At 40.9% G+C, this 27,376-nt stretch overlaps 1 protein-coding gene across 3 annotated transcripts; it reads left to right on the top strand.

Moving 5' to 3' along the window:
- Positions 1–1,808: 1,808 nt before the first annotated feature.
- On the top strand, positions 1,809–27,376 carry micall2a (mical-like 2a). Of its 3 annotated transcripts, none has more exons than XM_086176018.1 (18): positions 1,809–2,050; positions 2,753–2,801; positions 4,212–4,353; positions 4,510–4,682; positions 4,782–4,912; positions 4,997–5,488; positions 5,586–5,773; positions 6,588–6,645; positions 7,322–7,506; positions 8,191–8,298; positions 8,551–8,615; positions 8,785–8,908; positions 11,398–11,500; positions 11,854–11,927; positions 12,010–12,124; positions 12,248–12,294; positions 12,375–12,476; positions 27,246–27,376. In XM_086176018.1, the coding sequence occupies exons 1-17, from the start codon at positions 1,872–1,874 to the stop codon at positions 12,452–12,454; spliced, it is 2,313 nt and encodes a 770-aa protein (XP_086032144.1). In that variant the 5' UTR covers positions 1,809–1,871; the 3' UTR covers positions 12,455–12,476; positions 27,246–27,376. The 3 variants fall into 3 exon arrangements, with proteins under 3 accessions (XP_086032144.1, XP_086032145.1, XP_086032143.1); XM_086176019.1 differs by lacking the exon at positions 27,246–27,376 and adding an exon at positions 21,956–22,041; XM_086176017.1 differs by lacking the exon at positions 27,246–27,376 and having other exon boundaries at positions 12,375–12,559.

Below are 27,376 nucleotides of genomic sequence, written 5' to 3'. Positions count from 1 at the left end.
AGGATGTCTGCAAGCAACCACATGTCCTCACAGGAAACAATGGACATAGCTGATAACTGAAATCATGACAAGTGAGGGTATAGTTACAAAATACTTTGCCGTACAGACTTGACACACGGGTTAGGATTTTGCCCTGTGATTTTAAAATGTCCCATGTTACTCAAACGAATGATCACATACCGCAGTAGGTGGTGTGTGTGTGTGTGTGTGTGTGTGTGTGTGTGTGTGTGTGTGTGTGTGTGTGTGTGTGTGTGTGTGTGTGTGTGTGTGTGTGTGTGTGTGAGACTTTTTTTCCCCCACGATATTCTAGTCTAAGTACTTCATAATCTCAGGAAATGCGGGAAATGTGACTGTAAATAAAACAAAACAAATTGCTGTTTCATGTTTTGCATGTGATAGATTCTAGTTGAAAATGAGTTGATATCATAACTTGTGATTAAGACGATTAGTTTATACAAATCTAACACGTAATCTGAACGAATTATTTTCCCATCATCAAATTCCCCCAAAAGCCTCACGTCTGCACAGACACCCTGCAGGCACCAGTGAGTTCTTAGTCTCAGATCTGTTTACCTGAATAATGTAACACCGCCCCCTTCTGGGCATAAAGGTGTCCTCAGCCAGATTAGAACATTTAATTCCAGAAACTCTTGTTTTATTTATTCATTTTCAATCAACCAGCTTCACGTTTTGCTTCAGATTTCTTTTCCCTTTTTGTTTCAGTTATTGATAAACTTGTCTCAGCGATGGAGGCCGGAGCAGGTCACTCATATTTCAAATTTGAAACTTATTTTCCAACTGGGTTAAGGAAGAACCACCTTTTTTCTTCTATCTGTAACCATTGAAATATCCATAACAATCTAAATGGCTATTTGAAAGCATCGAAAACCTGTGTTGAGGTAAAAGAGGAATCCAACTATGTTCCAACATGGCAGTGGGACTCATTTGGACTCATTTTTGTATGTGATGTAAGAAATGTCTGTATACCCAACCCGGAGAATATAAGTATACATTTTCAATTCAGACACATCTGTTGAACTTATGTTCCATAAATAGTTTCTATTTGTTTACCAGGGATTGCAACCACCTGTGAAATGGGTCACAAACAAAACAATAAGAATCAATTTATTATCTGGGTTTTTTGTTGCTGTTTTAGGGATTCCCATCTATGAAAGACACACATTTAATTTTTGTTTTTTGTTTTAATCGTCTCCCACGTCCACAGGGTTCTGAATGGGGTGACAGCCTGACTGAGGACTGGATAATTAAAAAAAAAAAGAAAAAGAAAAATTCAAAACCCTTCAACTTCTATTTAATCCACTTCCAAGGCAGTTTGCAATCGAAACAGATCCTATTTTCTGATAATACCACAGAGACCACAGAGACAGAAGATTCTGCATGGAAATTCAGATCTTTTAACCCAAAGTTCTTGAAAATGCAATATTTTACAAATTCCTTTTTTATTTAGATCACAACAGCTTCCCTGCTTGCTGTACTGAAACTCCCAACTGCATTGCATAAATGACCTTCTCATGCAGTATTCAAGTTTTGTTCAAAATGTGCCCACTTTTATTCATTTAGAAATTACAGACATTTTAAAATTTCTAATCTGAATTTTTTTTTTTTTATATTATTAAACTGACTTTGTCATGACCGAGGTGTGAAAGGTGTCAGACGAATGCAGCCAAGGTGCTGTGGGTGGATGCAGAGCCCCTCGGAGGAGCAGCAGCCGCAGGTAGGAGGAGGAAACCGGACGCAGCTGCAGCGCCGGGTCGCGCTCGGACCTCCGGACAGGGGCGCGTTGTTTTTCTCCATTTCCTCCGACCCGGCCTCGCCTGTTGCAGAACCGAGACGGAGCTGGAGGTGTGTGTATGTGTGTGTGTATATGTGTGTGTGTTGTGCAGAGTATGGCGGCCATCAAAGCTCTGGAGCAGTGGTGTCGGGTCCAGTGTGAAGGATACAGAGATGTTGACATCATCAACATGACGACTTCATTCAGAAGCGGATTGGCTTTTTGTGCCATTATTCACAAACACAGACCGGACCTGATGTAAGTACTGCGGGTGAAACATCTTAAAAAGCTCCCCCCAACTTTCTACTCTGAAAAGTGTCTTTGTGTTTAAGTTCACTGACCTAAAAGTGTGAATTGTCACCCTCTCATATTAACTCACACTTCACGAGTTTTCATCAGTAATTATGTATGAATTAATGGGAATGCAGTGCTTGGACAAATGCTTGCTCGACTCACATATGGTTGACAGGAAAATCGGCCGAAGTTAATTGTTTGGGAGCACTGACTTGAAAGAGTTTAAACACATTTAAAACTATGCATTAATAAGTCCGACAGATGAAGATAGTGCTTGGGATAATTCCATTATACAGCCTGTTCAGCAGAGAGTTGTACTCAGGAAAACAAACAAACAGACAAACAAACAAAAAGCTTGATTTGATCTCAACTTGTCAAGCACAATGGCATGGGGCATTACTATCATAGCAGTCTGTATGGAATGTGTTCTGTGTTAAGACATGAAAAGTATGCCATTTGTAATTTAAAAAAATCATGAAATGATTCATTTGATTTTATGTTAAGGGTTCAAAGAATCTCAGGCTGAATGCTCGGCCCGCACACATTTTCACCTCACCAAATATGGACCTGTTTGCAAAAAGTTTTGACACCCCTGAGTTTTATCTATGCACTTATATCTGTATGGATACTGTTAACTCTCCCTTTGCGTCTTCACTGTGTTCTCAGAAACTACGACTCTCTCCTCGTGAAGGATGTGTTTGAGAACAACAGGCTGGTAAGATGCCAAGTAGCTCGACCTTTACTGCGTCGAGTGAAGAGGACTCTGTGAAATCCGATGTGGTTTTAAACGTTCACCTCATTAACTCCTAACACGAGAGATCATCGAGCAGCTGTGTTTCTCAGTTTTGTAGTTATTTCAAGATCCTTGTGTCAAGTCGAGTCAGATTTTTTCTACATAAGACGTCAAAAAAATGATTTACAGAAACCCCACATTTCCCGATGCACAAGCATTTGGCGACAGCGGCGACGAAACACTGCCTTTTACATGTCAGAAACCCCGGAGGGATCTGAGTTCAATGTGGACGGCCTTCTGCCTCCACCGGTTGGGGTAGAAAGTGTGAGACAGCAAGAAAGGACAGCCAGATAGAAAGCGAGAGTTTGATAGAAACAGAAGGTACGGAGTGACAGGCAAAACTGATCTCTGACTAATGACAACAAAAGTTATATGGTAATAGCTCAAATGATACATTAATAACTTTAATATTCATAAAATAAATAAGAATGGCAAATGTCTGGCAAGGCTGCTGGGGTAGATCAAGACGTGCTCCAGGGGAACCTGTGAAATGACAAAGCCCAGGGACTCGGGGAGAAGACATGAAGCTACTATCATGCATCCATGAAGGGACACAAGTGCAGACAACATAGGAAGAGTGGGAGGAATAAGAGTACGGCATTATGGGATATCCCAAGGCAGATATGGTTCTGTTATTTCTAAAACTCACAATCTTTATGTTTGTCCATTTGACCTCATTTGTGGCAGCACAGCTCGGGCTGCTCCATTATTTAGCTTTGGTCTATTTTCCTTGGCTTAACTGGCAGAAAAAAAAAACTGTTTTCACAATTCACTATAGGTAGATTGATAGATATTATTCAAGATTACACACAATGTGAAAGTGCTTGATCACGGTTTGTTCAACTGTGGAAGATGCTTCCTGTAGCAGAACATGAGAATGTATCTTGTGTGGTCACTCGCACCCTTGTATATTTCATGAACAGTTTCATGTTTCTCACAGGTGGTTATTTCAGGAGTTGTTAAATAAGAGATGTGAACTTTGAGAGAACCATCTCCACCCTGCAGATTTGACAGATTCCGTATTTAGTCTGTTTCTCGGCGGACGTTCAAATCCGACGGGCCGGTCCGAGCCGGCCCTGAACAATGCCTGATATTTTGCTCCCTCCATCCTCTTTCTTGTCCCTACCAGCTCACGGGAAGTGTGCTATTCATAATACAGGCTCGACAGACGTTTCTGGTCGGGGCCTATTTAAAGAACATTGTGCTGTTTGACATTTTTACACGTGCTGTAAATAAGAGCTGCCCCGGTGAACGCTGGATTTTATAAAATCATTATGGCTGTGTTCATGGACCTCTGCTGTTCAACCTTTGCATTTCTATTCCTCCCCTCAGGCTTTCCAAGTAGCGGAGGAGAAGTTGGGGATCCCAGCTTTGCTAGATGCTGAGGACATGGTGGCTCTAAGGGTCCCGGACAGGCTGAGCATTCTCACCTACGTCTCCCAGTACTACAACTACTTCAAAGTGCATCCCTCCAGTGAGAGAACATCTGGTTTAAATCACCTTAGTGACGATATTGAACTTCATGATGGTCATTAGTTCAGGGTTCAAATTTTTAATTGAAGGCCGTTCTTTATTTATCTCGTCAAACGGTGTTGCTTCGTACTAGTGTATTCTTCCTCCTCTTCTTCAGTGGGAGGTGTGAAAAGACCAGCAGATGGCTCCAAGGAGGAGATGTCCGAGAAGAAAAATCTCCCTGTGGTTGGACAAACATTTGTGTCTAAAACCAGCATCAGTACTCGTCTCCCTCCTCGTCCTCCTCCTCCCGTCACAGCTCAGCCCAGAGTGGAAAGAGCCCCAGCTCAGGTCAGTTGTCTTTGTCAGGAATGTCTTGTTGTCATGTAATTAAATGATATTTCAAGGGCAAGGAGAGAATGATCTCAGTTGTTGTTTTTTTCTTCTCAGAGGGCAGTTTTGCCGGAAAATGCCGTCAAAAACAGGACTCTCAATAGCAAATGTGTTGCCTGCAAGAGTCACGTTCATCTGGTTCAAAGGCACTTTGTGGAAGGCAAGCTCTATCACAGAAGCTGTTTTGTGTAAGAATCCACGTTCATAGGTTGCCTTTTTACTCCTCATGTATCAATCCACAGTTGATGATTTCATGGCGATACTCTTTGCAGATGCAGCGAATGCTCCGGCGCGCTCCATGCAGGGAGCTACAAACCTGGCAAGGAGCCTGATCATTTTATTTGTAAGGCCCACCAGAACGGTGTGGAAAAGCCGTCCTCCGAGGCTTCGGTCAAAAGCGGAGCCGGCCCCGCGTCTGGGGGACCGAACACAGGCAGCCAGACCCGGCCGGCACCGCGCCCATCCTCTGTTCTGTCAGCGCAACCGAATAACGTTGTCAAGCCCGCCGATCATCGTCCACCTTTCCAGCCCTGGACGCCAGCGGCGAAGAGAACTCAGGTGGCCCGCCAGAGATTTTTCCAGGCTGGGTTGTCGGTTAAAGACGCCTCGATAGGCGACAGGAAGTTTACAGCCCCCAAGGATGATTCCAAGGTGCTTGCTGAAGACAAGAACAGGATGAGACCGGCCATCAGGAAGAAATTAGCTGAGGAAAACTGCAATAATAACAACAAGCGCCCGTTTAGCATCCAGTCTGCAGAAAGACGGTAAATAAACATGCAAAATACTTTACTTATATATTTCTTTCTTATTGTTTACGATGAACTTTCTGAAGGTTAATAATAATAAGTCTGGTCTCTTTAGCTTTGGTTATGATTCAAGCTCAATTCACAACCCCGGTCCAAGAAGGGACGAAAGCAAAGAGGGGTCGGCAGAAGAGTCGCCGGCGGGGGAGCCCTGCACCGTCCAGACGGATGATAAGGAATCGCCGTGTCTGGACGCCATCGCCAAAGATGACACAAAGACATCAACTGTGTACATAACTTGCAAAGGCAAGTGTTTTAAAACTCACTTCACTTCTTCCCCCATCTCTTCTTTGACATCAGCCCCCTCCCCCTGCGCCGCCCCCTCCCAGGCGGCCATCAAACTGAACTTTCTCACAACGCAGCCACGGGGAACAAAAGGCCTTTGTCATTTTTGCCCTATTTGTGCAGCATGTGCATCTAGAATAATGTTAGTTCAGTGTAATTAACTATAACAGTTCATGTGATTAACCGATTCTTCTGGGATGGACGTGCATGAATGGTCACAGCATCCTGAGAGCTTTGCAGACGGAGAGGCGGCATCAAATTATCACCACTGATTGAAGTCACACTGTCATGGAAATTAACTCTCGCTTTCTAACATGGACCGCAGACCGTACTCAGACTCTGATTGTCAAAATTTAAAAACTAATAGACTGTGCAGGCATCTGTGTGACTCCCTCCTCTCATGAGCTTTTAGCAGCAGAAGTTTCTTCAGTAGAAACGTGCAGGTAGCCAGTATTATAAGTTATAAAGACTTGGTAATGAATAACATCCGTTGTTGAGACTTTTATCTTTTCATTAATTCTTTACCTGACGAGTCGGTTCAATATCGACAAACGTCTATTTGGGTTGTATTCCTTTTCGCCCAATTTTGGGGGTACTATTTTAAAGGGGTCTGTATTTCCCTCTAGTGCAGTGGACGTGTACTTCAATGACTTGTGGGCAAAGATGAAAAAAAAAAAATAATAATTTTTTTATTCCATTTTAAGATAAATACAACACCGTCGCTTCAATAAAATCAAGTTTTGAAAACGTCTTCCCTTCACATTTCTGTTCATAGGTCCGGTCTGTGAGTGGCAAACAGAGCCCGTAGCTGAGAAAACTGATCTCGCCATGAGGTAAACACCCTTAATATTCACTCACGCGAGAAAAAAGATTTCTGTCCTACAGCTTTTGACGCCCTCAGTTTATTCACTCCTCTTAATGCAAAAGTGCATATTTTTCTCATCTTATCCCTCAGTTGTTGCGCTTCTGCCTCACAGCAGTCAGGCCCCTGGTTCGATCTCGAGCCTTTCTGGGTGGTGTCTGCATATTCTTCCCTGTCTCTGCGTGGGTTTCCACTCACAGTCTAAAACATGCAGTAGGTTCACTGTAGACCCTAAATTGCCCAGATGCGTAAATGTGAATGTTGCATGTCACGATATGTGGTCCTGTTCTTGACTTTGCAACTGGTCCAGGGTGAACTCTGGGAAAGCCCCCACCTCGATCCCCCTACCCTTGTGACCCTGAATGCAGGATAAGTAGGACAGATAACAAATGAATGAATAGTTCAGAAACTCCCCCAGCCCACAAACCCCAAAGTTTTAGCTTTTTCATCTCTTAAAACCAGATCCCTTCAATTAACTTTTTTTTCTGATGATCCGTGTTGTCCATTCTATTAACATTACAATTTCTATAAAAAAAAAAGGTTTCTCTTGAAGTTTTGTGCCTTATTATACACAGGATAGGACAGGATACAACCTCCGTTTTTGATAATGAACCCTTTAAATTTATTTCCGTCTTTCTTTCTTGCAGGGATGCGGAGGCCTCCACCGAACCCCACGAGTCTGGCTTTGCGGTGAATGGCATCTCCAGCGGCACAACCAGGCCACCCTCAGCCCCAACACCTGCACAGCCCACCGTTGCTTTTGCTTCATTTGATCCTGCACACTTCAGAGGAGCTTCCCCGCAGAAACCCCAGCATGGCGCTGGAAATCCGGGTGAGTTGCCTCTTTGCATTTATAATAAGAGATATCTGTCTACCAGTCGAGTCAGTTTGCATCAGTTTAATGCTGGATTTCACAAAGCTCCAAAGCCACCAGAAAGCCTGTTCCCACTATTAGCATAAATATGAACAACCGCTAAGAATCAGGTAAACTAAAGTAAATAAACTAAAAACATTTTTGGTTACTGCCTTTGGGTTCAGTGTGGAGGGGAAAATGGAGTGCGAGTTGCTGATTGTCAGTGTTGCTCAAGGTGTTGGTTTTGGGTGTCAGACGGGTCAAGAGCAAGACGATAGCGAGGGGTGGTATGCATTGCTGACCCGGTCAATAAACGTGTGCCGTGTCTTCCTGGGTATCTACAGTAATTAAGAGTTTTGGAATAAAAATGTTATTAGCTTTGGAAAGGATGAGCCTAGCTGATCTCCTGTTTCCGGTTTCTATGCAAATGTCCAGTCGCTACATTTACATTTATTAGATATAAGCGGATGCCAATGATCTTGTTCCCAGAATACATCAATCCCTTGCAATAGTGTTTTTGCAAATGTTTTATCTGACTATTGTTGACCACTGGCTCAGTCTATGTTTATAATGTCGTATTTTCTCTGCTTTTTGCAGAATACAGTATTTGAAGGTAGTTACTGTACAGCAAACATCACGTAAACTTTCTTGTCCTAATTTTAGCTTTTAAACCCAAGAATCGCTCACCTGTAAAATCCCACCCGAGACGGCCGGCTGTGGAATCCATTAGCTCCCCAGCCACAGCTCCAGCCATTCACGAAAATCCATCAGGTAGGTTTTTTTTTTTTTTTTTTTTGTCATCATCATAACCATACACACACACACACACTCACACACACACACACACACACACACACACACACACACACACACACACACACACACACGGCCTCAGCCATCTTGTTGATTAAATACGAGCAGTCATTTTTACGGAAAATAAATCAGGTGAAGTCATATGTGACAATGCTTTTCTGAAAAGCTGCCATGAAAGGACCATCTAATCCCATTTTATCTACCTCTTAGGTGCTAAAAAGGGAAAGTATTTGTCACCCACTAACGCCTCCAGGACCGAAATGAGGTCACCCTCTGTAAGTTCCCTCCATTAAGTCTCTTAAGAGATTAATTAACAGCTCTACAAATTTGCTGCCATTCTGACTAAAAAAAATGGTCACCTTTCCTTATATTGAAGTTGTCAAAGTCAGAGTTTTCAAAATAAAGGCTACTTGAACGAGACCGATGGCCTTTGTCTCACATCAGGCGAGGCCTCGTCATATCCCGGCGGAGCAGATCGAGAGAGAGCTCAGTGATATCGAGACAAACTTGGCACAACTGGAAAGGGAGGGCGTGGAGCTCGAGAAGAAACTCCGCAGCTGCGAGGAAGGTACCCTCTCTGCCCCTTTTTCCTCTCTGATGCTATATCCAACAATGAACTCTCTCATGCTGTGGCAGAAGACGCAGAATTTTCCTCTTCTGCAAAATACAGCCGTAAACCTCGATATTTCATTGTATTTGTGTAAACTGCTGAGTCCCCACCGTTGCTCCAGTGAGAGCTCTCGGGTGTAGAGCCGTGTCCTGATTGCTGCACGCAGTCACTCGCCATCAGCTGGAGGCGGGTGTGTTTGTGCGTGCGTGTGTGTGTGTGTGTGTGTGTGTGTGAACAAGGGATTTACCTACCGTTTCTATTACTGTTTCTACAGCCAAATGAGGTGAGAGGCACAGAGAGCCCATGGGGATGTTGCTTCCCTTTTTTGAGGCGGGGGGAGTAGGGGGCCTGATTGCTTCGCTCAAGGTCAACATGACTTGGGTCTAGTAATATATATTCTGACCAATTGCATGCCGCTGTTCCCTGGCCCACCCAGAATGCCTGACTATGCAATCGCCTGGCCGGAATTTTACATCAATTGCACACCACCTAGGAGATCATCTACTTCTCAACTGGAATTTGTCAGCATAAAATGAAACCCCAGCACCGGAGTTCAGTTCAGAATGAGGTGGTATTTGTTCTGTTGATGGTGGGATGTGGACCTCCTTCGCTGTCCATCACCACATCACCCTGAGCCTAGTCTTGTGTTTGACTGACTGACTTATAACAGGGGGTAGGGAATCAACATGACAAAAGTCATTTGATCCACTGATTCAAGTGGTATTACATTTCTATTTCGTAGGTAGAAACTATGATGACAATAATATTGTGACCAATTCTTTTTTAAATTATACAGATATTACAGGGGAAGTAATTGGTGCTTCAAAATCTATAAATCTGAGGAAGAATGAAAGTAAACAGGTGAATATTTATACATATAATCAAAATGTCAGCTGACAAATCAGCTAATAAGTCCAGCAGTTTTAATACAGGTATCAATATTGTGTATCACCCTGTCAAAAGAAAGTATAAAATTATATATGGCTTCCTGTATTTCATCTCAGACATTTAATCAGTTTGATTTGGACCTAAAAACAACAAAACCAACCACATTATTTCATTTTATTTCACTTTTTATTTTTCCAGAATTCCAGGATAGGACTTGTTCAGTTTCTTTTGGAATACAGATTTAATACATATAGACTGTTCACACTGATTCTGGTAGTTTTGCTCTGAAACTGGAATTCAGTTGGAGAAGGAATCATCAAATCTGCAATTACATTCGTGTATTACATTACATCAATTATTTTTAAAATGCTAGAAAGTAAAAAAATATAAAAAATTAGTATGTTATGATTAGCTGAAGACAGGGCCTTGTGTTAAGCCTTTTAATTAAATCACAGTATTGTTTTGATGCACTAAAGCACTAACATCTGTATCAGGACTGAAAAATAAATGACTTCGTCTGTACTTTGAGGGACATAGTAGAACAACTTTTTAGATTTACAAGTTAATTTTAATGGTCCAGTGCTGTGTATTAACATGGCATTTTCTTTTGACCTTGAAACAGAAAAAAAGTAATAAAGATACACAAAGTAGGCCTGGATCACCAGGAAGGTGTGGTACATTAGTAATAAACATATAATTCCGTCAAATCTTTCTTTCATCATCCTTTGTCTGTGCATTGTCTGCATGTTCAGTTTGCTTTTTTTGGCATGGTATTCATTTTATGTTCTATTGGCTACTCTACTGCTGAGGGCTCCATTAAGTTTAGTGAAGGCCACAGGCTTTAAATGAATTGATAACATTGGATTATATTGGTTTCATATCAGCTACTTATGGCTAGTGATCCTAAGAGGCCTTGCAGATTTGAATAACTGTTCTGCGACTACTATTCCACTACCTGTTAGTCGGTTTAAACTGAATTTAGTGTTGGACTCGTGACTACCTGGAACCTCTGACAGCTCCATGTTGGAATACGGAGCCGTGTAATATCGGCTGCCAGGGTCCCCTAAGACAAATGTTGACATTGTCCCAGGAGGTGAGTCATGCTTAATCTCTCCAAACCTGCACCCCGCTGTACAGCAGCCAAATTATCCGAAAACCTAATTTGATATTTCACTTTATTTTATCAGTGTGTAACTAATACAGCCGATTAAAACAAAGAAGTGGTTCAGTTCGTTTCTGGATGAGGGAAGCCTCTTTGTTATGTTAAATGAGATGATTAAGAATATAATCTAATTATATAATGTGGAGAGAAATGAACATAAAATTTTCCACTAATATTGACTGTGCCATTTAGGTCAGGGGAGCACAGGGTATAATTTTAGAGCTTAAATGATTGCAGAACATATTTTTCTGCTTATTTTTCTTAGGTCATTTTTTCCATCTGCTTAAGCCGGTGAAGGTTCTCTTAGTTGGCTCTGATGTACTTGCAGCATTTATATGAATGCCTTGATGCCAACATTGGAAGTCGTCACACCCTTTTTTCTGTGTGGTCGTTTCAGAGGGAGAGGGGGACATCCTGATGGACCCGCTGATGGTTGACTGGTTCAACCTGATTCGAAGGAAGCAGATGTATGTCAGGAAGGAATCCGAGCTGGTTTACATGTGAGTCCAATAAATGAGCATCCGTCTGAACTACTTGTCTCATGTTCTCCGTTTTACTTTTAATTGATTCCCTTAACATTGTTTTTATTATGGCCTACGGTCTACTGAGAGACGTAAAAGCCAGATTTATTGAGATTTCATAAAACGACTCCAGTAGTTTTGCAGTGACGGGTGCGACCTCTCAAAAGTTGGATTATCCTCGTGGCATCAAACACGCACACACACACACACAAACACACACACCCATGTCGAACACCTTTCATCACCAAACCAAAGGCATCCAGTTGTGTTGAGTAAAACTAAATTAGCTGTTGCTTTTTATTCGCCATGTGTCCTGAATGCACCTCTTCCAGAGCCAGAACTCAAGAGCTGGAGCAGCAACAGCCAGCTGTGGAAGGAGAACTTCGTAGGCTGCTGGAAAAGCCAGGTAAGACAATCGCAGAGCTCAGGATCCACTCTGATGTGTCCTTTTTAACCACAGACCGAAATTTGTCCACCTGATGTCACAGATCATTTGAAGTCCACGGAGGAACAGCAGCAGGAGAAGAAGCTGCTGCAGAGGCTGATGGAGATTGTGGATGGCAGAAATGCTATCGTGGAGGGTTTGGATGAAGACAGGCGGAGGTAACGCGATGCATTTAAATGCAATTGAAACACTTCAGGAGTGTGTCCAAAGCAGGGCGGTGCTTATTAGATACTTTGTTATGCTAACAAAATGCTTTTATGTTTTTTTCTAATAATTTCCAGGGAAGTGGAGGAAGATCATCATTTGAATGAGATGATGAAAAATCTTGGTAGGTATGGTGTCAAATGGCTTTGCCAAATGCACTTATCTGAATGCATCACTATGTAATCTTGCTTTTTTGCCGAATAGGGGTAAAGAAAGGCAAAAATAAGAGGAAATCATCCATTTCAAAACTGTTCGGACGAAGAAGTAAGAGGAGAGTGAAATAACCTTCGATGGATTTTTTCAATGGTAAAGTGGATACCTTGTTACATTAAAAAAAAGATTATTGAAAACAGGACAATAATTAAAATGTTATTGAAACTTTTATCATTTTCAGGCTTTTTTTGAGTAATGAATTATTTTGTAAAATGGGAACCTAAACAAAGGACATTTCAATTAACTATGCATACTTGTTGTTTTCTATTCTTATCGTTATTATTATTATTATTATTATTATTATCATTATTATCATTATTATCATTATTATCATTATTATTATTATTTTATCATAACCATGTGTTTTTTTTCTTATTTTTATTTAAAATATATCTGAGTTAGTACTGGGTTCCTTCTTGGCTGTTGTTTGGATGAGAATTTTTTGATTGTGTCTTTGCATTTTCATATGTGGATGTCTATCCACAACAGATTCTTCATTTCACTGAAAAAATGGAATGGTGTTTGAGTATTTTGCAAAAGGATTCATTATTCCATAATGATGACAGTGAGGCAGACAAACATCACGCATGCAGTATTTTTTTGTCCTTCAGGAATTTGTGATAACACTGCTGATTCAAAGGTATTTGCATGATAAATCTTGAAAATATTAGTAAATAAAGTCACAGTGATGTCAGGGCGGTTTAAAATCCTTTATTGTCAAATGATACACATGTTCCACAGGCCACACTGGCTCAATAATTATAGCTCATCAATTTAGCTCTAAATTGAAATGATTTCACTGTTAATTTGAATAATGGATTTTAGCAAAACTTCCATAATAATATTAGCAAGAGCAAAAGCCCTGAGAATTAAACTTTAAATCACCGCGGTGTGTAGCGTGGAGAACCACACATGTTGAACCCGGGTGTCGTCCCTCTCTCGCTGTACTGTAGGTGGCAGCCTGGGTATGCTCTATCACAAGGCAGGAACTTGAAAATCCAATTTGCCACAGTACAGACAGTTAATTTCTTTGCTAATTTTATAAATGCTGCAAAAACGTTGGGCTGTGCTGATGCAATAATGTTACGTGAAAGAGGATTAGGAAGAGCGGTAGCTTATGGCTGGGGAAGGCTTATAAACTATAGGTTGTATTGAGCTCTTTATCTTCAGACCTGGTTTAATTAAACATTACTCTTTACTAATATCAGCATCGGAACTGCACCGTACCTGAGCCATTAAAACATTCAAACGACGTGCAGTCACTCATCTGTGAAAGTGGCATTCGCCGTGCATGTAAGGAATGTACCGTAATGTTGAATTTTTAGAAACATTATTGAAAGGTATGTACTTGTAATATTTTAAACTTCAGCTCTGTTGTCCAATAAATCCTTTGAAGATTAGTGTGTGTGTGTGTGTGTGTATGTATGCGTGTGCGTGTTTTTGTGTGTGTGTGTGTGTGTGTGTGTGAGGTTGAATTATTTACTTAATAACATCTTCTATTGGCGCACCTCTTTCCATTTACCCCTATCCCTAAACTTTTTTATCACTACCCTCGCCGCGTTGCCAGCTCCTGCAGCTGATTCGACGGCTGCCGGGATCAGACGTTGCATTCAGAGGGAAACCAACAATGCGACGACTCCTTCGCGTTAATGCCGCTCGGTGATCGCAGAACTGCATCAATGTGTGCTTGTAGTGTTTTTTTTTCTTTTCTTTTCTTTTTTTTTTAAAGACACCATCAAGATAATTCACTGGTGCCAGTAAATTGCCGCTACTTAAAAACTACATATCCCTCATTTTGAGATGCATGAAATTGTGATCATGAACTTGGAACACAATCTTTCTGGCTGAGCAGAGTTGGGCATGATATTGGTACAAAATGCCACGCGTGATGTCAGTGACAGTCGAGACTGAATGTGTGATATTAGAGTTAATTAAAGCTTTGCGCCCCATCTACTGCAAATGCTTGCACTTCTGCAATTAAGAATCAAAGGCGAGGGCTTAGTGTCAGGGGGGTGTCTAATACATGGTTTTAACAGGAATGGGACTTGATTTGCCAAGCTCCTAGCGACAAGCATTAACAACAGCCTCAAATTAGGGGAACATTAATATTCATAAGTAAAACAATTCATCCTGTGAATGTGTGCTGAAATGGAATCCTCTGAGGTGAGCTCTTGTGTCCAGGCTGCCATCATTCATTAAAATATGCCATTACCCATGAAGTGCTTAATCTTTATGAAAGGGTGGTAAAAATCTGTTTGAACTATTCCGACAGAAAGGTGGAAATTGTAATAATGTTCAGCAACTTGCCCTGTGAATTTTCCGAATATAATGTCAAACAATGTGTTTTTTTTTTTTTGACTTGCTAGCCGAATTGTCCAATTTGATACGAGTACTTTAGAATGTTTTGTGCCACATACTGCCTTGCGCAGAGCAATCTAGATGGTGTGTGTGTGTGTGTGTGTGTGTGTGTGTGTGTGTGTGTGTGTGTGTGTGTGTGTGTGTGTGTGTGTGTGTGTGTGTGTGTGTGTGTGTGTGTGTGTGTGTGTGCGCGCACCGTCTTATTCCAGTCCCTGCCAGAGTCTGTGCCACTAGCCTGTAATTATGATCCTCGAGGTAATTTTATCAGGCTCATTAGCTCTGATGAGTAAACGAGAAGCGTGCCTCTAATTTATTGGCCATCCAGACTGGAGACTTAATTCTCATCAGAGATCATAATATTTGTATTGAGAGACAGATATACAGCGCAGATACTTAACAAGGCTCCTAGACCAACATTGAGGAGGAGATATATATTACTTAAAAGCAGTAATTACACTCGTGGCATGAGGTCTGTTTGGACAGTTTGGCATATGTCGAGATTATTCTCATAGATGCCATTCCAGTGAGCGTGGCCGACAACGTAGCTCTTTCTTTTGCGATTCTAACATGTTTTCAAATGACAGCCATTGTTTGTATTCCACCAAGTCCCGTGACTTGATATCCCCGCATAAAAAAATTAGAGTCTCGCACCTCCGCAAAACAAAAAAATTGCATTGTTTTGTTCCCTTTTCAGTGCAGATGATCCATTTTCTGTGTCAGAGACTGTGTTCAGGGAGCGGGGTAAATATGCTCACAATTTTCAGTGTGTAGAAATTTGCATTGAGGGGAAATTATGCATGCTGGCTAGTGGAAATGAAATATATAAAGTGCATGACTGGTAGACTTGACAAGTGCAGCTTTCATCCATCTGAAATGAATAATTTTCACTTCCCTTAAACATCCTTAATCCAACCATGTTATCAGCGGGCATGCAGGATTCTGCCAGACTTTCTCCTTAACGGCACAGCAACTTTCAACTTGCCTGAGATTCTGCTCTGCAGTTGCTTACCACATGGTCTTAGGGACTCACTTTTATCCTTTCCTGCTGGTTTTGTGGATCAGTAAAATTCCTTCAAAACACAATATATACATAGCGCAAGTCTTAATAGATAGCAGAATGTCTCACTCTACCCTCCTCTGTGCTGCCTCAGAGGTCGACTTAATGCACTGTATTTTACCTCTAATTCACATTGACAGAGAACTCAGAGGATGGTGTCGGAAAAAAAAACCATTTGCTCGGTGGCCTTTTGTCCTCCATTTCAAATTTCAATGACAGACCCATCCATGCCAGCATAACACGGTTTGGAAAGCCATACGGCCGTTGAGGAATAATGTAGGATATTCATTCCAGATTACTCATTTACAGTTTATTTTTTTCCCCACACAGGTGTATTTTACAGCCCGCAGAAATGCATAGGCTTCAGCTCTCGCTCCGCCGCTTCGCCATCCTTTTAATTTATGCAGTCTAGCGTGTTTTGTAAATACTGCTGACAATAAACAATTAAATGTGTAATTTGTGTTTATGCCTCTAATCCTCATGATAGCTCCTAATACGAAGGGTTACCTGGCTATTTTCAATATCCACTTTCACAGAGGCTTCGGTTTGCGATAAGAATATTAACCTCATCAATTTCAGGTAACTTTCAACGCTTTAACATCTTGTCTTAAAGACCTACGTGTTAGCAGGAGTCTCAGCCTTGGCATTTAGTGACATTTTAAGCCTTTTAACAGAATCCAGACAGGGATTTGCAGTTTCCACCAAAGGAAAATAATTTATATCCTCCTTTCTGAGAAAATGTGGGTAGAGGGATTAAATACACCAGAGAGATTTGTATGTGGTGCAAGTAAAACAATATTGTGACTCAGTTAATACATTTCCTATCATCCACTTTCACGTTTGGAGGAAGTCGGGAGTTGTTACTCATCGCGCTGAAGTTGGCTTTGATGCTTTTCTTGTTTGATTTTCTCATTCTCCGGGTTTTAAGTGTATAGGTCATAGTGATGACAGCACTATGCACCTGAACTTTCCTCGTAACAGTGCCGTGAGACACCGTAAATGAGTGTGTGCAGACCAAGACCAATTACTCCCATCCGCTTCTAGTAAATCTCCCTTAAAACCTTTTGAAGTAACTAAATGTTTTCACCCCACTCTGCGTTTGAAAAAAATGTGTATAAATATATATTTTTTTTTCATTTTTTTTAATTCATTTTTTTTTTTTCTTTCCACACATAATGATATTCTGTGCACAGCAAAACATTTCTCAATGACAGTTTAGAACACAAAAGGCCTTTTCTGCATGTTAGATGGTTTGCGGACTGTGTTTCCACCAGCGTGTGTGACGGCTGCAGCGTGGTGGAGACATGCAGGGCTCTGTTCTCTCTGTGGGCAGGCAGCTTTGATGCACTGCCTCTCTTATCTCATGCCTGGCAAGGTTAATGAAGTGGTGGCACTTTTGGAGGAAGTAGAAATGGGATGAGTAGCAAAGACCAGAGGAAGCTTGGAGATGAAACGTCCTGCTCTTAGTGGCTGTAAGTGGCAATTTTGGTGTATTACATAGACAATAAGAAAGAGAAGGGGGCTGTCATCCTCTTAAACACAACGGTCGTCTGAATCAGGAAGGGTTGATTGCATCTCTTTTAGCGCGGTTCATATGAAATTACATTAGCATTTAGGCATCACTCGTAACTTGATCTGTCAAACATCTTTTGAAGCCCCTCTAGTGTTTTTATGAAACATTTAAGTCAGTTCTTAAGCTCTCCGATGGCCCGAATTGTATTACTGGCGAGATGCGTGTGTAAAAGAACATTAGACCACTCTGAAGGGGCCAGAAAGTGACTTGTGAAATGCTAAACAATCTAACTTGTTTTTCTGCGAGCGACAAATCATTTTCTGATTTGAATTTTTGGTCTTCTAAAAAAAACACATTACCTTTGTGAGGGGCAACAAGTCTCACTTAAAGTGTTGGATTATTTTTAGTTCTCATCACTATCTGAGAGTCAGGCTCATGTTGCAGCTTAAACAAAGGGCAAAATGCCACCCTAATATAAATATAATAACAGGTGATGCACTGCTAATGCGCTGTATTCCTTTGCTTTTTTGGGCTTTTAATATTCCAATTCCCGCTGCATCTATAAGAGCTAATAGGTAAACAGTGCTGTGTGGAAGAAATGAAGCAGGTCTAGATGCCAATGAATTAGCATATAGATGAGTTCATCTCATACAAATAGTGCTCTTTTGCCCAGAACTCCCTGTGCTGAACAAAGATCATGGATGTAAAGAACGCATGCAGAAAATGTAAATTAATCAATTTCAATCATCGTTCGATCTAATAAGATTTTTCTTGTTTTTTTCCCCTCTCTTCTCTCATTTGTCCCTCAGTTCTCAAATGTCCAGAAATATTGAAAGGGCGGTCAAACTATTCCCCGAAGCGGCTTAATTGTTTAACCAAATAAAAGGAAAACAGGGGTAAACACGGCACACGTAAACATAAAAAGCTGTAAAAATGGATGTCAATTACAATTAATCACCAGGCTCCTTTGCATGTGGATCAGACTGAATTCCGTTTTAGATGAATAAATTGCACCTCAGCCTCAACATTGACTGCGTGTTTTGTATTTGATCCTCATTATTGTAATTCCATAAACAAACACGCCTCTGTCAAGCACAACTATTTGTTACATAGCTCTTGTTAATATGCTAAAAGGAGCTTATAGAATTGGGTCAGCTAATTAAGCAATTAGCTTATTTCAGCTCTGTGGTCAGGCTGTTACTAATCTATGGCATTGTGAGCCCAGATCTGCCAAAACTGGGAGGCTTGTGTGTCTGCGTCTCCCATCCCGTCTGACAAAGGATCATGTTTGAAGCCATCTCTCCCCTCAGCAGAGAGCTGGAAGACTTGTCTCTGTTCGCTAATGCTCGCGTTTCTCATGCAAATCCCTGGAATTGAATAGGTTGTTTATTGTCAAGTTAATATACTGAGACATTTATGTAGTGCTGTTGAAGTGTTTGCTCCCTGCATTCGGAGCTGTGTTAACACACATGAAATCCCAGATAGATTAGGGTGTGATAGCATTAAAGTCGCAATGGATGTTGGTGGCTTTCAGCAGAGCCCGCCACATGTTTCCAGGCGTCTTAGGATGGCAGATTCAGGCACTGTGACTTTTTCTTTTTAATTTTGAACCATTTGGGATTTGGGGTAATTTCCTCAATCATCCAAATATCAACAGCTACAAATATATTCATACAGTGTTATGTGCGACTATGTTATACTATGTAGAACAAATCCTGCCTTGAACTACTTATAACTTTAGTATCAGCCCCAGTCAGTACTTAGTCATCACCTCTGACAATTTCATACTTTCTACCTAATAACCTTATTATGACCGTAAAAAGGACAGGTTGTCACCTAAATCCGCTTTGTTTGTTTATCTGTCTGACAGATTATGCAAAAACTGTTCGCCATATTTTCACGATACTTGGCAAAGGGGTGGGACACGGGTCAAGGGAGAGGCCTTAACTCAGAAACGCCAGAGTTGTTTAACGGGCATTCCGAACATTTTGTATAATTTTCAATCAAAAGAACAGCTATTGATAGTTATATCTTTTGTCTTTGAAGGATAAGATTCGTATTTGTTCATTTATTCCTATTTAATTTAGTAAGGTTTAGGTACTTCAATGACGAAAATGGATATTTTTTCAGATTAAGTGAGACCGCTCATTGAAAGTCTGAATAAATTGGAAAAACATTTTATAGTGGACAAATTGGAAATTAAGGTGTCTATGTATTTTTTTTTTTAAATATTCTTAATTTAATTTGGAAACTAAATGAAGACATTTTAAATATTTCTCGTTAGGATAGGATTCATATGGCCAGATGATTCTAATGCAATGGTGTACTGAAGCAGGACTGATGAGGAGCACAGTTCATTCAGAGCATAGCTGGATGAAGGTTGCAAACACATTTATAAGAAAAGTATTTAAATGTTATAAAGCAATAGTTCTGAAAGAGTAGTATTTTTGTACTTCAACTTTACATCCACTAATTGGATTTAAAAAACGGCCGAACCGAAACAAAGCCTTATGTAAGGCAGCCGGCTGAAACAGTATTTCTGTACTTTAAATGAAACAAATAGACAAATAGACACCTATTGCTCCGCAACAAAGGTAAAAAGTACTACCCAGACAGTGAACAGAAACAAATCCAAAAGGCTGTTGTGTCATCAGATCCATGCCCTTGGTCAAGGTCAATCACTCCTCTCCGATGCACTCGGTTATGGACATTTGGGAATGACAAAAGCATTACTTTCAAGATGACATCTTCTTCGAGGTCGCGTGTTATACTATAATGAGACACCATAATGGCCATGACAGAGGAATGTGTAAATGTCTGAGGAATGTGTAAATGTCTTAATGTAGTTCAGAGCCATCCCAGACATAGAACCACTCTTTGATATGCAACATGTGACAAGGAAAGCCCCATACTTACACTCTGTGCACCTTGACATCTCTGCAGTAAGATTTAGAGACGCTCAGGAGCAACCTGCTGCAAAATAAAGTAATAAGCACCTTTCTTGTTGTGCACACGGCGCAGACAAAGGCAGAGGTAAAACCTACGTTTCAAAATGCACAGTTGGTTTCTTGCCTCTGCTATTTATTTAATGTGTTTTACAAATCATATTTAACTCAGCTTCAGAATAAGCTATCATTCTTCATAACTTGGGGGCTCCATAAAAAAGCAAAATGTTGGTCATCTTATTTGATTGTACCACGCATATGAATTTATCCAGTCACCATATTTATTGTTTATAAGGTGCATGAAAAGATCGTATTCCGTTAACTAGCTAAACCATTGAAGTCACTGCATAACATGTATGGTGCATTGCATATATTGCATTATATCATATGGCACTGATGAGACGCGGGACATATGTGGACAAAAAGAAAAATCATCGAATGCTAATTTACTCAAATCAATATCCTCCCCCACAGCATTTTAAATTCTCAATATATTTTTAGTGTATGCATGTAAGAGTGAGTTCAGTGCATGCTGGTTTCAGTTACATGTAAAATATAACCATAGAGAAACACTTCAGTCTGACAGTGGAGTCAATCTTCTGCTCTGTAATAGTTATCCACACGGCCAAATGAAAGATAATGTTACGATATATTCAAAAGGCTGTGACACATTGGAGACCTAGTTTGTGTTCGGGGATATTTATCTATTTATTTATTTGCCATAGTATGGTAATGCCAATTTAATGAGAGAAAGCTGAGTGAGAAGTGTACCTAATTGAAGGAAAAGGCTTAAAATGCATTGTTAACGGGGTCACAGAGACACCACTTATGGTCATGATGATGATATGCAAGGTGTGGAAATGCATTTCCAATCTCCCTGGCTTGAGCCCATCAGTTTCCATTCAGAAGTGTGTGCACTTGTTCATTAAGCTTATGCATATCATCAGCTGGTGCACCCATTCTATCAGGCAGATATGGCAGGGATAAAACGATGTGAAGGATGGAAATTCAAACAACCATTCTCATTTGCAAAGGTCATTAAAGCCTGGCATACATTAGAAAATCTGCTAATTATGAAATGGCTTAACTTCACATTCAGTGGGATTATGTCTGCTCATTTAGAATATGTTGATCCCCTCCTTTACTTGCCACAAGACAGTTGATGTATGGGACTTTTGGCACAGAACTAATGTTCCCAGTGCTTGTCGGTCATCTTAACTGACTGTAAGAAGTCCATAAAAGTGGCCGTCTTGCACTGAATGAATATTCTCATCAACACAAGGAGACAGTTTTGGAGCTGCTGGGAAAATATGCTGTGTGCAGCTCAGTGACATTATTTTTTTCTAATTTTATATTCAAGTTTTTGATTCATTAAACTTTAAAGTTTAGAAATATGTTGAATTCTAACTGTTACATGGCGGGATATTGACACACATACAATATTGAAGCCTGAAAAGACAATGACACACAAAATTGTCACTTTTCTTTTTGATCTAGCATTTGAATATCACATCATTATATTATAGATTCATAATACACAGGACTTACAGCACACACATCCTTTGGATGAATGTATTTCGTAAGTTTTTGAAGAAAATGTTCTTTGTTCGTGAAAGAAAAGATCTGTAGAAAATAATTTGGACATGCAAGGGCAAAGGAAAGATTAATAAAAATTACTTTTATTTTTTATGACTTTCAGATAAAGTGTGATCACCCTCTCAAGGACAGATGACTGTGCACGAGGCCGTGGGGTTAGGACAAAATCAGAATTCTGGGAGACATACACAGTCGTCAATGAGCCCCCCTCCTGATAATAGTCTTAGAACGATGATGGAGAGAGTTTTTAAAACTTAACAAAAATGAAACTTTGCTCTGCAGTATCTAAAAAGTTTGTATCCGCGGTTACTGGACTGCTAACCCTGATAAGATATTATTTCATAAAGTTCTTTTCACGAAAGATAAATTATGGAGAGAAAAAAAGAATTATTCTGAATAGCTCCAGGTGAGTTTCCGTGTAATCCAATGCAGTAATGCACTTTTTGTTTTATTTCTTTTCTTACTTTTGCATTTTTATAGTTATTGCATTTACCTAGATTCCCAGGTATTTTGAGTTTTTGAAATGTATTCTAGCACATACCCCTTATGAATAGTGGGAATATCTATTTCCTGCCTGAATTTGGCATTCTCCTTCTTTAGTCTTGAACTAAGGTTAATTAGATAAATTGAATTATTCACTTGCAGCTAAACTAGAAACTTTTACCTTGCCCCATTTTACCATGTCATTTTAACTGGAAAGTGTCTTGAATGGAGACGTCAAATCACTCAAATTATTTACTCCAAGCGGAAGAAATTGCTTGTTGTGGGACTAAAGAAACAAATGTACTTCAAATTAAACATCGAGCATATAGATTTAAGCCATTAACACGATTTCCACCTTTCATTTGATTCTTGTTCTTTAACCATTGATTTTGGCTGACTTTTATTTCTTAGGAACCAGCTATTGGCTGCATGAGTCACAGTTAACCCAATGGCTTACCTCTTATAATGCCTGTTGCAAGTCCATAATTGACTGAAAATCGTCCAAGATAATTTACTTTGAACCTCATGCATGGATTGGATGCACATGTTGTAAAAGACCCGACCTTTCAAACTAGCCTCCACATTGTAGCCCTTGTTGGATCAAATAAGTCTGAATTTGGTCTATTTAATAATCCAATTGCCAATTAAGACAGGAGGAAGTGCTTAGATCTATAAAAGGTTAATAAGCCCCAGCTGCAGTGTGTTTCTCTTGGGTAAATGTCACTTAGACGAAAGCCACCGTGGGTCAAGATCTCCCACCAGATCTAAATTTAATCACATAGCATCGCCTGGCCTCCTCCTCACCCTCATTAGTCTTTGGCTTGTGCAGGAGTATTATCTGCCCTGCTTTAGCATCGGAGTCCCCCCTTCAACCTCCTGACTCTGACCTGAGTGTGCCGAAGGCAACCGCGGCCACGAAATCAAACCCAACAATTCTGTATAGACAGTGGATGGCGGATGTAGATTATGTGTGACGTGTAGGAGGGTCTTTCACCGGGGGGGAGGCTATGCAATCGTCATATGGTGTTTGGTGTTGGCTGAGCAGTCACCTGGTGCAGGCCTACCACCTGTCGGCCTGCCCCACATAATGCAGAATGACCGGTGTGAATCTAGCAGCCACCTCATCATAATTATCTCCTCTGAGTTTAATTACCTGGCTCATTGCCCCCCTGCACACCTCAGCCCTCGTCTCCATTAAAAAAAAAAAAAAAAAAAAAAAAAAAAAAAACAAAGCCAAATAGAAAAATTACAAACGGAATGAATGTTTCAAAAATTTGCTCCTTGGTGAAATACATTTAAATGTAGAAACTGCATCATAAGGAATAAATGCACAGTATGAGGCCATGGATGGTTACGGACGATACCTCTCCGTATTGTTTGTGGGAGCAACAGGACAGGAAAACTGTCATTCGGTGTGTTTGAGTATTATGGACGTAGCCTTTATTTTACAAGTATATGCTGAAAAGATGTCATGGTGTAAGGGGTCCATATGGAACAGAATGCAAAATCATTTTGTTCTGAATGTTAATATGAATTAGGTACGAAATGGGTAATAATTCTTCTGCCCTACAGAAATGATTAACATAATTCTGATAAATAGGCAGATGGCAGAGTGTGTGAATTGAGGTAGATTTATCTTAATTAATATCTTGAACCTACTTGGAGAAAGGTAAATGGCTCCACCGGGGCCAGAGATATTCCTCTGTCTTGTGTGTGTATCTTTCTCATGGCCTGACATGTAGTAGTGGCCTGAGGATATCAAGTTGCTCTCCAGGTATGCATCAAACCCAGGCAGCCTGCCGATAATGAACATATACCCAGGCAAGCAAGCAAAAACACACACGCGTGTTTCTGTCACTTCAGAGGACATCACTCTGACGCGGACTAATTCCTTGAGATGCATCCTAAACATTTGCCCAGGCGTAACCCTTACCCTAATCCTCAGAACACCCTAATATTATCGTATATGTTTCAAGGATTAGCTTGCTTTCCTCAAAACTGAGGCAAGTCCCCATAATGCATGTAACACCTGTCAAACACACTCACACACACACACACACACACATACACACACACAGATGAATATGCATCCCATCATATCCCATGCTTTTACTTTTTTTTTTTTCCTCGGCTGCAATGAGCTGTGTGAAACTATCATTCATCATCTTTTTCCAACCATGAGCTAAAATTTCTTGCTTTATTGCTGGTGTTGAATAAATTGTGAATTTCTTTTTTGCTCATCACAAATTAAGGCAATTAAAATGTTAATTATTACAAGTAGAAAAGGGACAAAGGAATTCAAATAAATTGATGTATTGACGTTTTTTTAATTAATTCATTCGGTTCCTACTGCGATGGATAATTATGCTTAAGTGTTTAATTACATATTTTGATGGGATTCTCAATTACTCTGGCTTAATAAAATATCATGAGCCTGTCTCCCAGGTCTAAGCTGTGGAGACACGCAGTATTAGTCAATGTATTTAAATAAAATATTAGATTACAGGCTGTTTGGGATATGTGGCAGGTCTCCAGCCCTCAATCTCAGCTAAATCTCTGTTAACCTGGAAGCCTCTCCTCACATCAAAGTTTAACGCAGCAGCAAACAAACATTGTAAAATTTACATATTAATTAGTCGCCGGCTATCAGCGCAGCTGATGAATTCAAATGTGCGGGGGCCCCCGTGTTGTAGTTTCACGGCCATCTACAGCCACAGTGCCGCCTTGCGGGAGGCTTCGCACTCATCCCGGCAGAACAATGAGAAATTACCAGGACCTAAAGGCCAAGGAAACCCGGAAACCCGGCAACCCCCCACCCATGGCAGACATGATAGGTTTTATTACATGGCGAGTGTAAATATTCAATATCCCTTCACTGACTGGGAGTCTTACAAATCAATTTGCGGTGTCATGACATCAGCTGCAAAATATGCAAAGCACTGATAAGTACCTAGTTGTCACCCATCCAGTGTTGCTCAGTCAACCTCCTCTGTCAAAATGCACATAAGCGACGATAGCTGCCACCCGGATACCGTATGAAATTATCTTGTTTAAATCCTTCAAAGGTTATTGCGGTTTTCCAAGTGATCCATCCATTTTCCACCTCCGTGTTATAGAGTAATGGCACATCAGCACGTTTCAAGTCTGTATTCTTCAGGCTTTGCCGCTCCGACGTTATTATTATTATTTTTTTCTTTGTTGAAACGTGTTTTACATCCTCCTACTAGGTAAAAGGATCCTTGGCGATGGCTTGTGGGCAAAATTCTATAATTAGAACACAGTTCAGTTGGTTAGCAGGTAATTTACCTTTAGGGAGAGAAGTCTAATTATTGTCTTTGAAAAGCTAATTTAGCTTCAGACACTTCAGGTGTCTTTTCTCCTCTCCTCAGCAAAGGGAAAGGTATCCTGGAGCTCTGTGGGGTCGGAGCCATTTCATGCGCCTGCTGCTTTAACTGCTTTATGTTTACATGGGTGATTCCTAAAGAAGGAATTAAGAAGTACAAATGCAGAGCGGAGCTCTGTCTCCCTGCCTGCTCGCTTTGGCAGGTGTGTGGGATTTTGTGGGAGAAACGCTGCTCCTCGGCCTGTGGATAAACGCTCTTAACGGGCAAATCTGTTTAATAGCAGATGGCGTCTGAGTGACACCAGTTCCCAGTAGAAACAGACCCGGGGACAACCATCACAATGGAGTCTCTGTAGAGAAAATCAGCCTGGTTACCTGATGGCATATGCTCTGCTGCGGCCTACACCTGCTGAAGGATGGTGTTTACACCACGGTCCCTGGACTCCACCTCCGAAAAAGGCCGTTAATCTCAGCTCACTCGCGAGTCAGCCACTTTTAAGAGACGGCAAACATCCTGCCAGCGGGGGGGCTCCTCACCTCGTTCGGCAGCATTCACGTGTATGGATTTTTGTCAAACGCGATAAGAGTTGGTGAGAATGTCGTATTTGTCACTCGGGCGATATTTTAGGAAAAACGCTTTTCCCTACTGATACCCTCTGACTAAGCGCCACTTTGCTCAAAGGTATTTCGGAGGCTCCTTTTACAAGATCTCAAAAAAGGCAATGCACCCTAATTTCAAATTTCATCCGGCGAACAGAATCAATATTTCACCCGGCCACCTACTTTACTTACGCCACCCTTCGGCGGGTATCTACTAGCTGCCGGAAGTCTTTTCTGTGGTTTTAATGTTGTTTATCCTCGATTGGTGGTGTTTTCCAGCCTCACCAGCAGGGACTGGAGGACAACAGTGTCCGCAGCCACGGGGATCAGTAACAGGTCCGCCGCTGAAATATGTGCAACGTGTCAATAGTCTGGAGCTCCTCCGTCCAACTGGAAGCCATTGAGCTGCTAAAACAGAACTGGTGATTAGGACACAGTCAGTGCCGGTCAGTGCCAATTCAGATGTCTTAGCAACCCTGGGCAAGACAGTTTGATCTGCCTCGCTGTCATTGATTCACAAGGCTTCCAGCTGGAGAAAAGATCCCCACTGAAGCGTGAGATAGAAACCTCTCCATCTTGGCACATCTTGGCTGGCTCAATCCCCTGCAGGCCATTAGGGATAGAATATGTTGTTTTCTATTTTTCCTCCGGAAGAAAAATACAGTCTGTCTTCATGCTATAACAGCCATTACTTAATTGTGCCGGATTTTCCGAGCAGAGTGTTGCTTTAATTAAGCAGCTAATTGCAATGTAGCTCTTGATTAGCTTTGGGGGATGGGAATGTTCAGACAGGCTGATATGTTGTGCACACTTCAGAATCATTTACAGAAATTGAAGCTAATTTCGCTCTCTGTCTATTGCTGCATTAATTTAATTTAGGTTGCTTTTAGCTCATTAACACTTCTAATTAATACGTTGACATCACTATTAAGATGTCTCTTTGAAATTGCTGTCTCCTGATAATCAGGATGGAAGAGGCTGACGTATGGAGTGAAAAGCTGACTGAGGAAAATGGAGAAAACTCCTCCAGACTAAAAGGGGATGAAGACGCTGTCCTTATTTATAAAGCTCTGACAAGATATCACAGTGGACACTAAT

The sequence above is a fragment of the Fistularia commersonii genome, chromosome 28 (assembly GCF_037954325.1).
Source record: "Fistularia commersonii isolate RoL2024-O1a breed Wild chromosome 28, RoL_Fcom_v1.0, whole genome shotgun sequence".
In the NCBI taxonomy this organism is placed as follows: Eukaryota; Metazoa; Chordata; class Actinopteri; order Syngnathiformes; family Fistulariidae; genus Fistularia; species Fistularia commersonii.
This window is presented reverse-complemented; position numbering and strand designations above follow the sequence as displayed.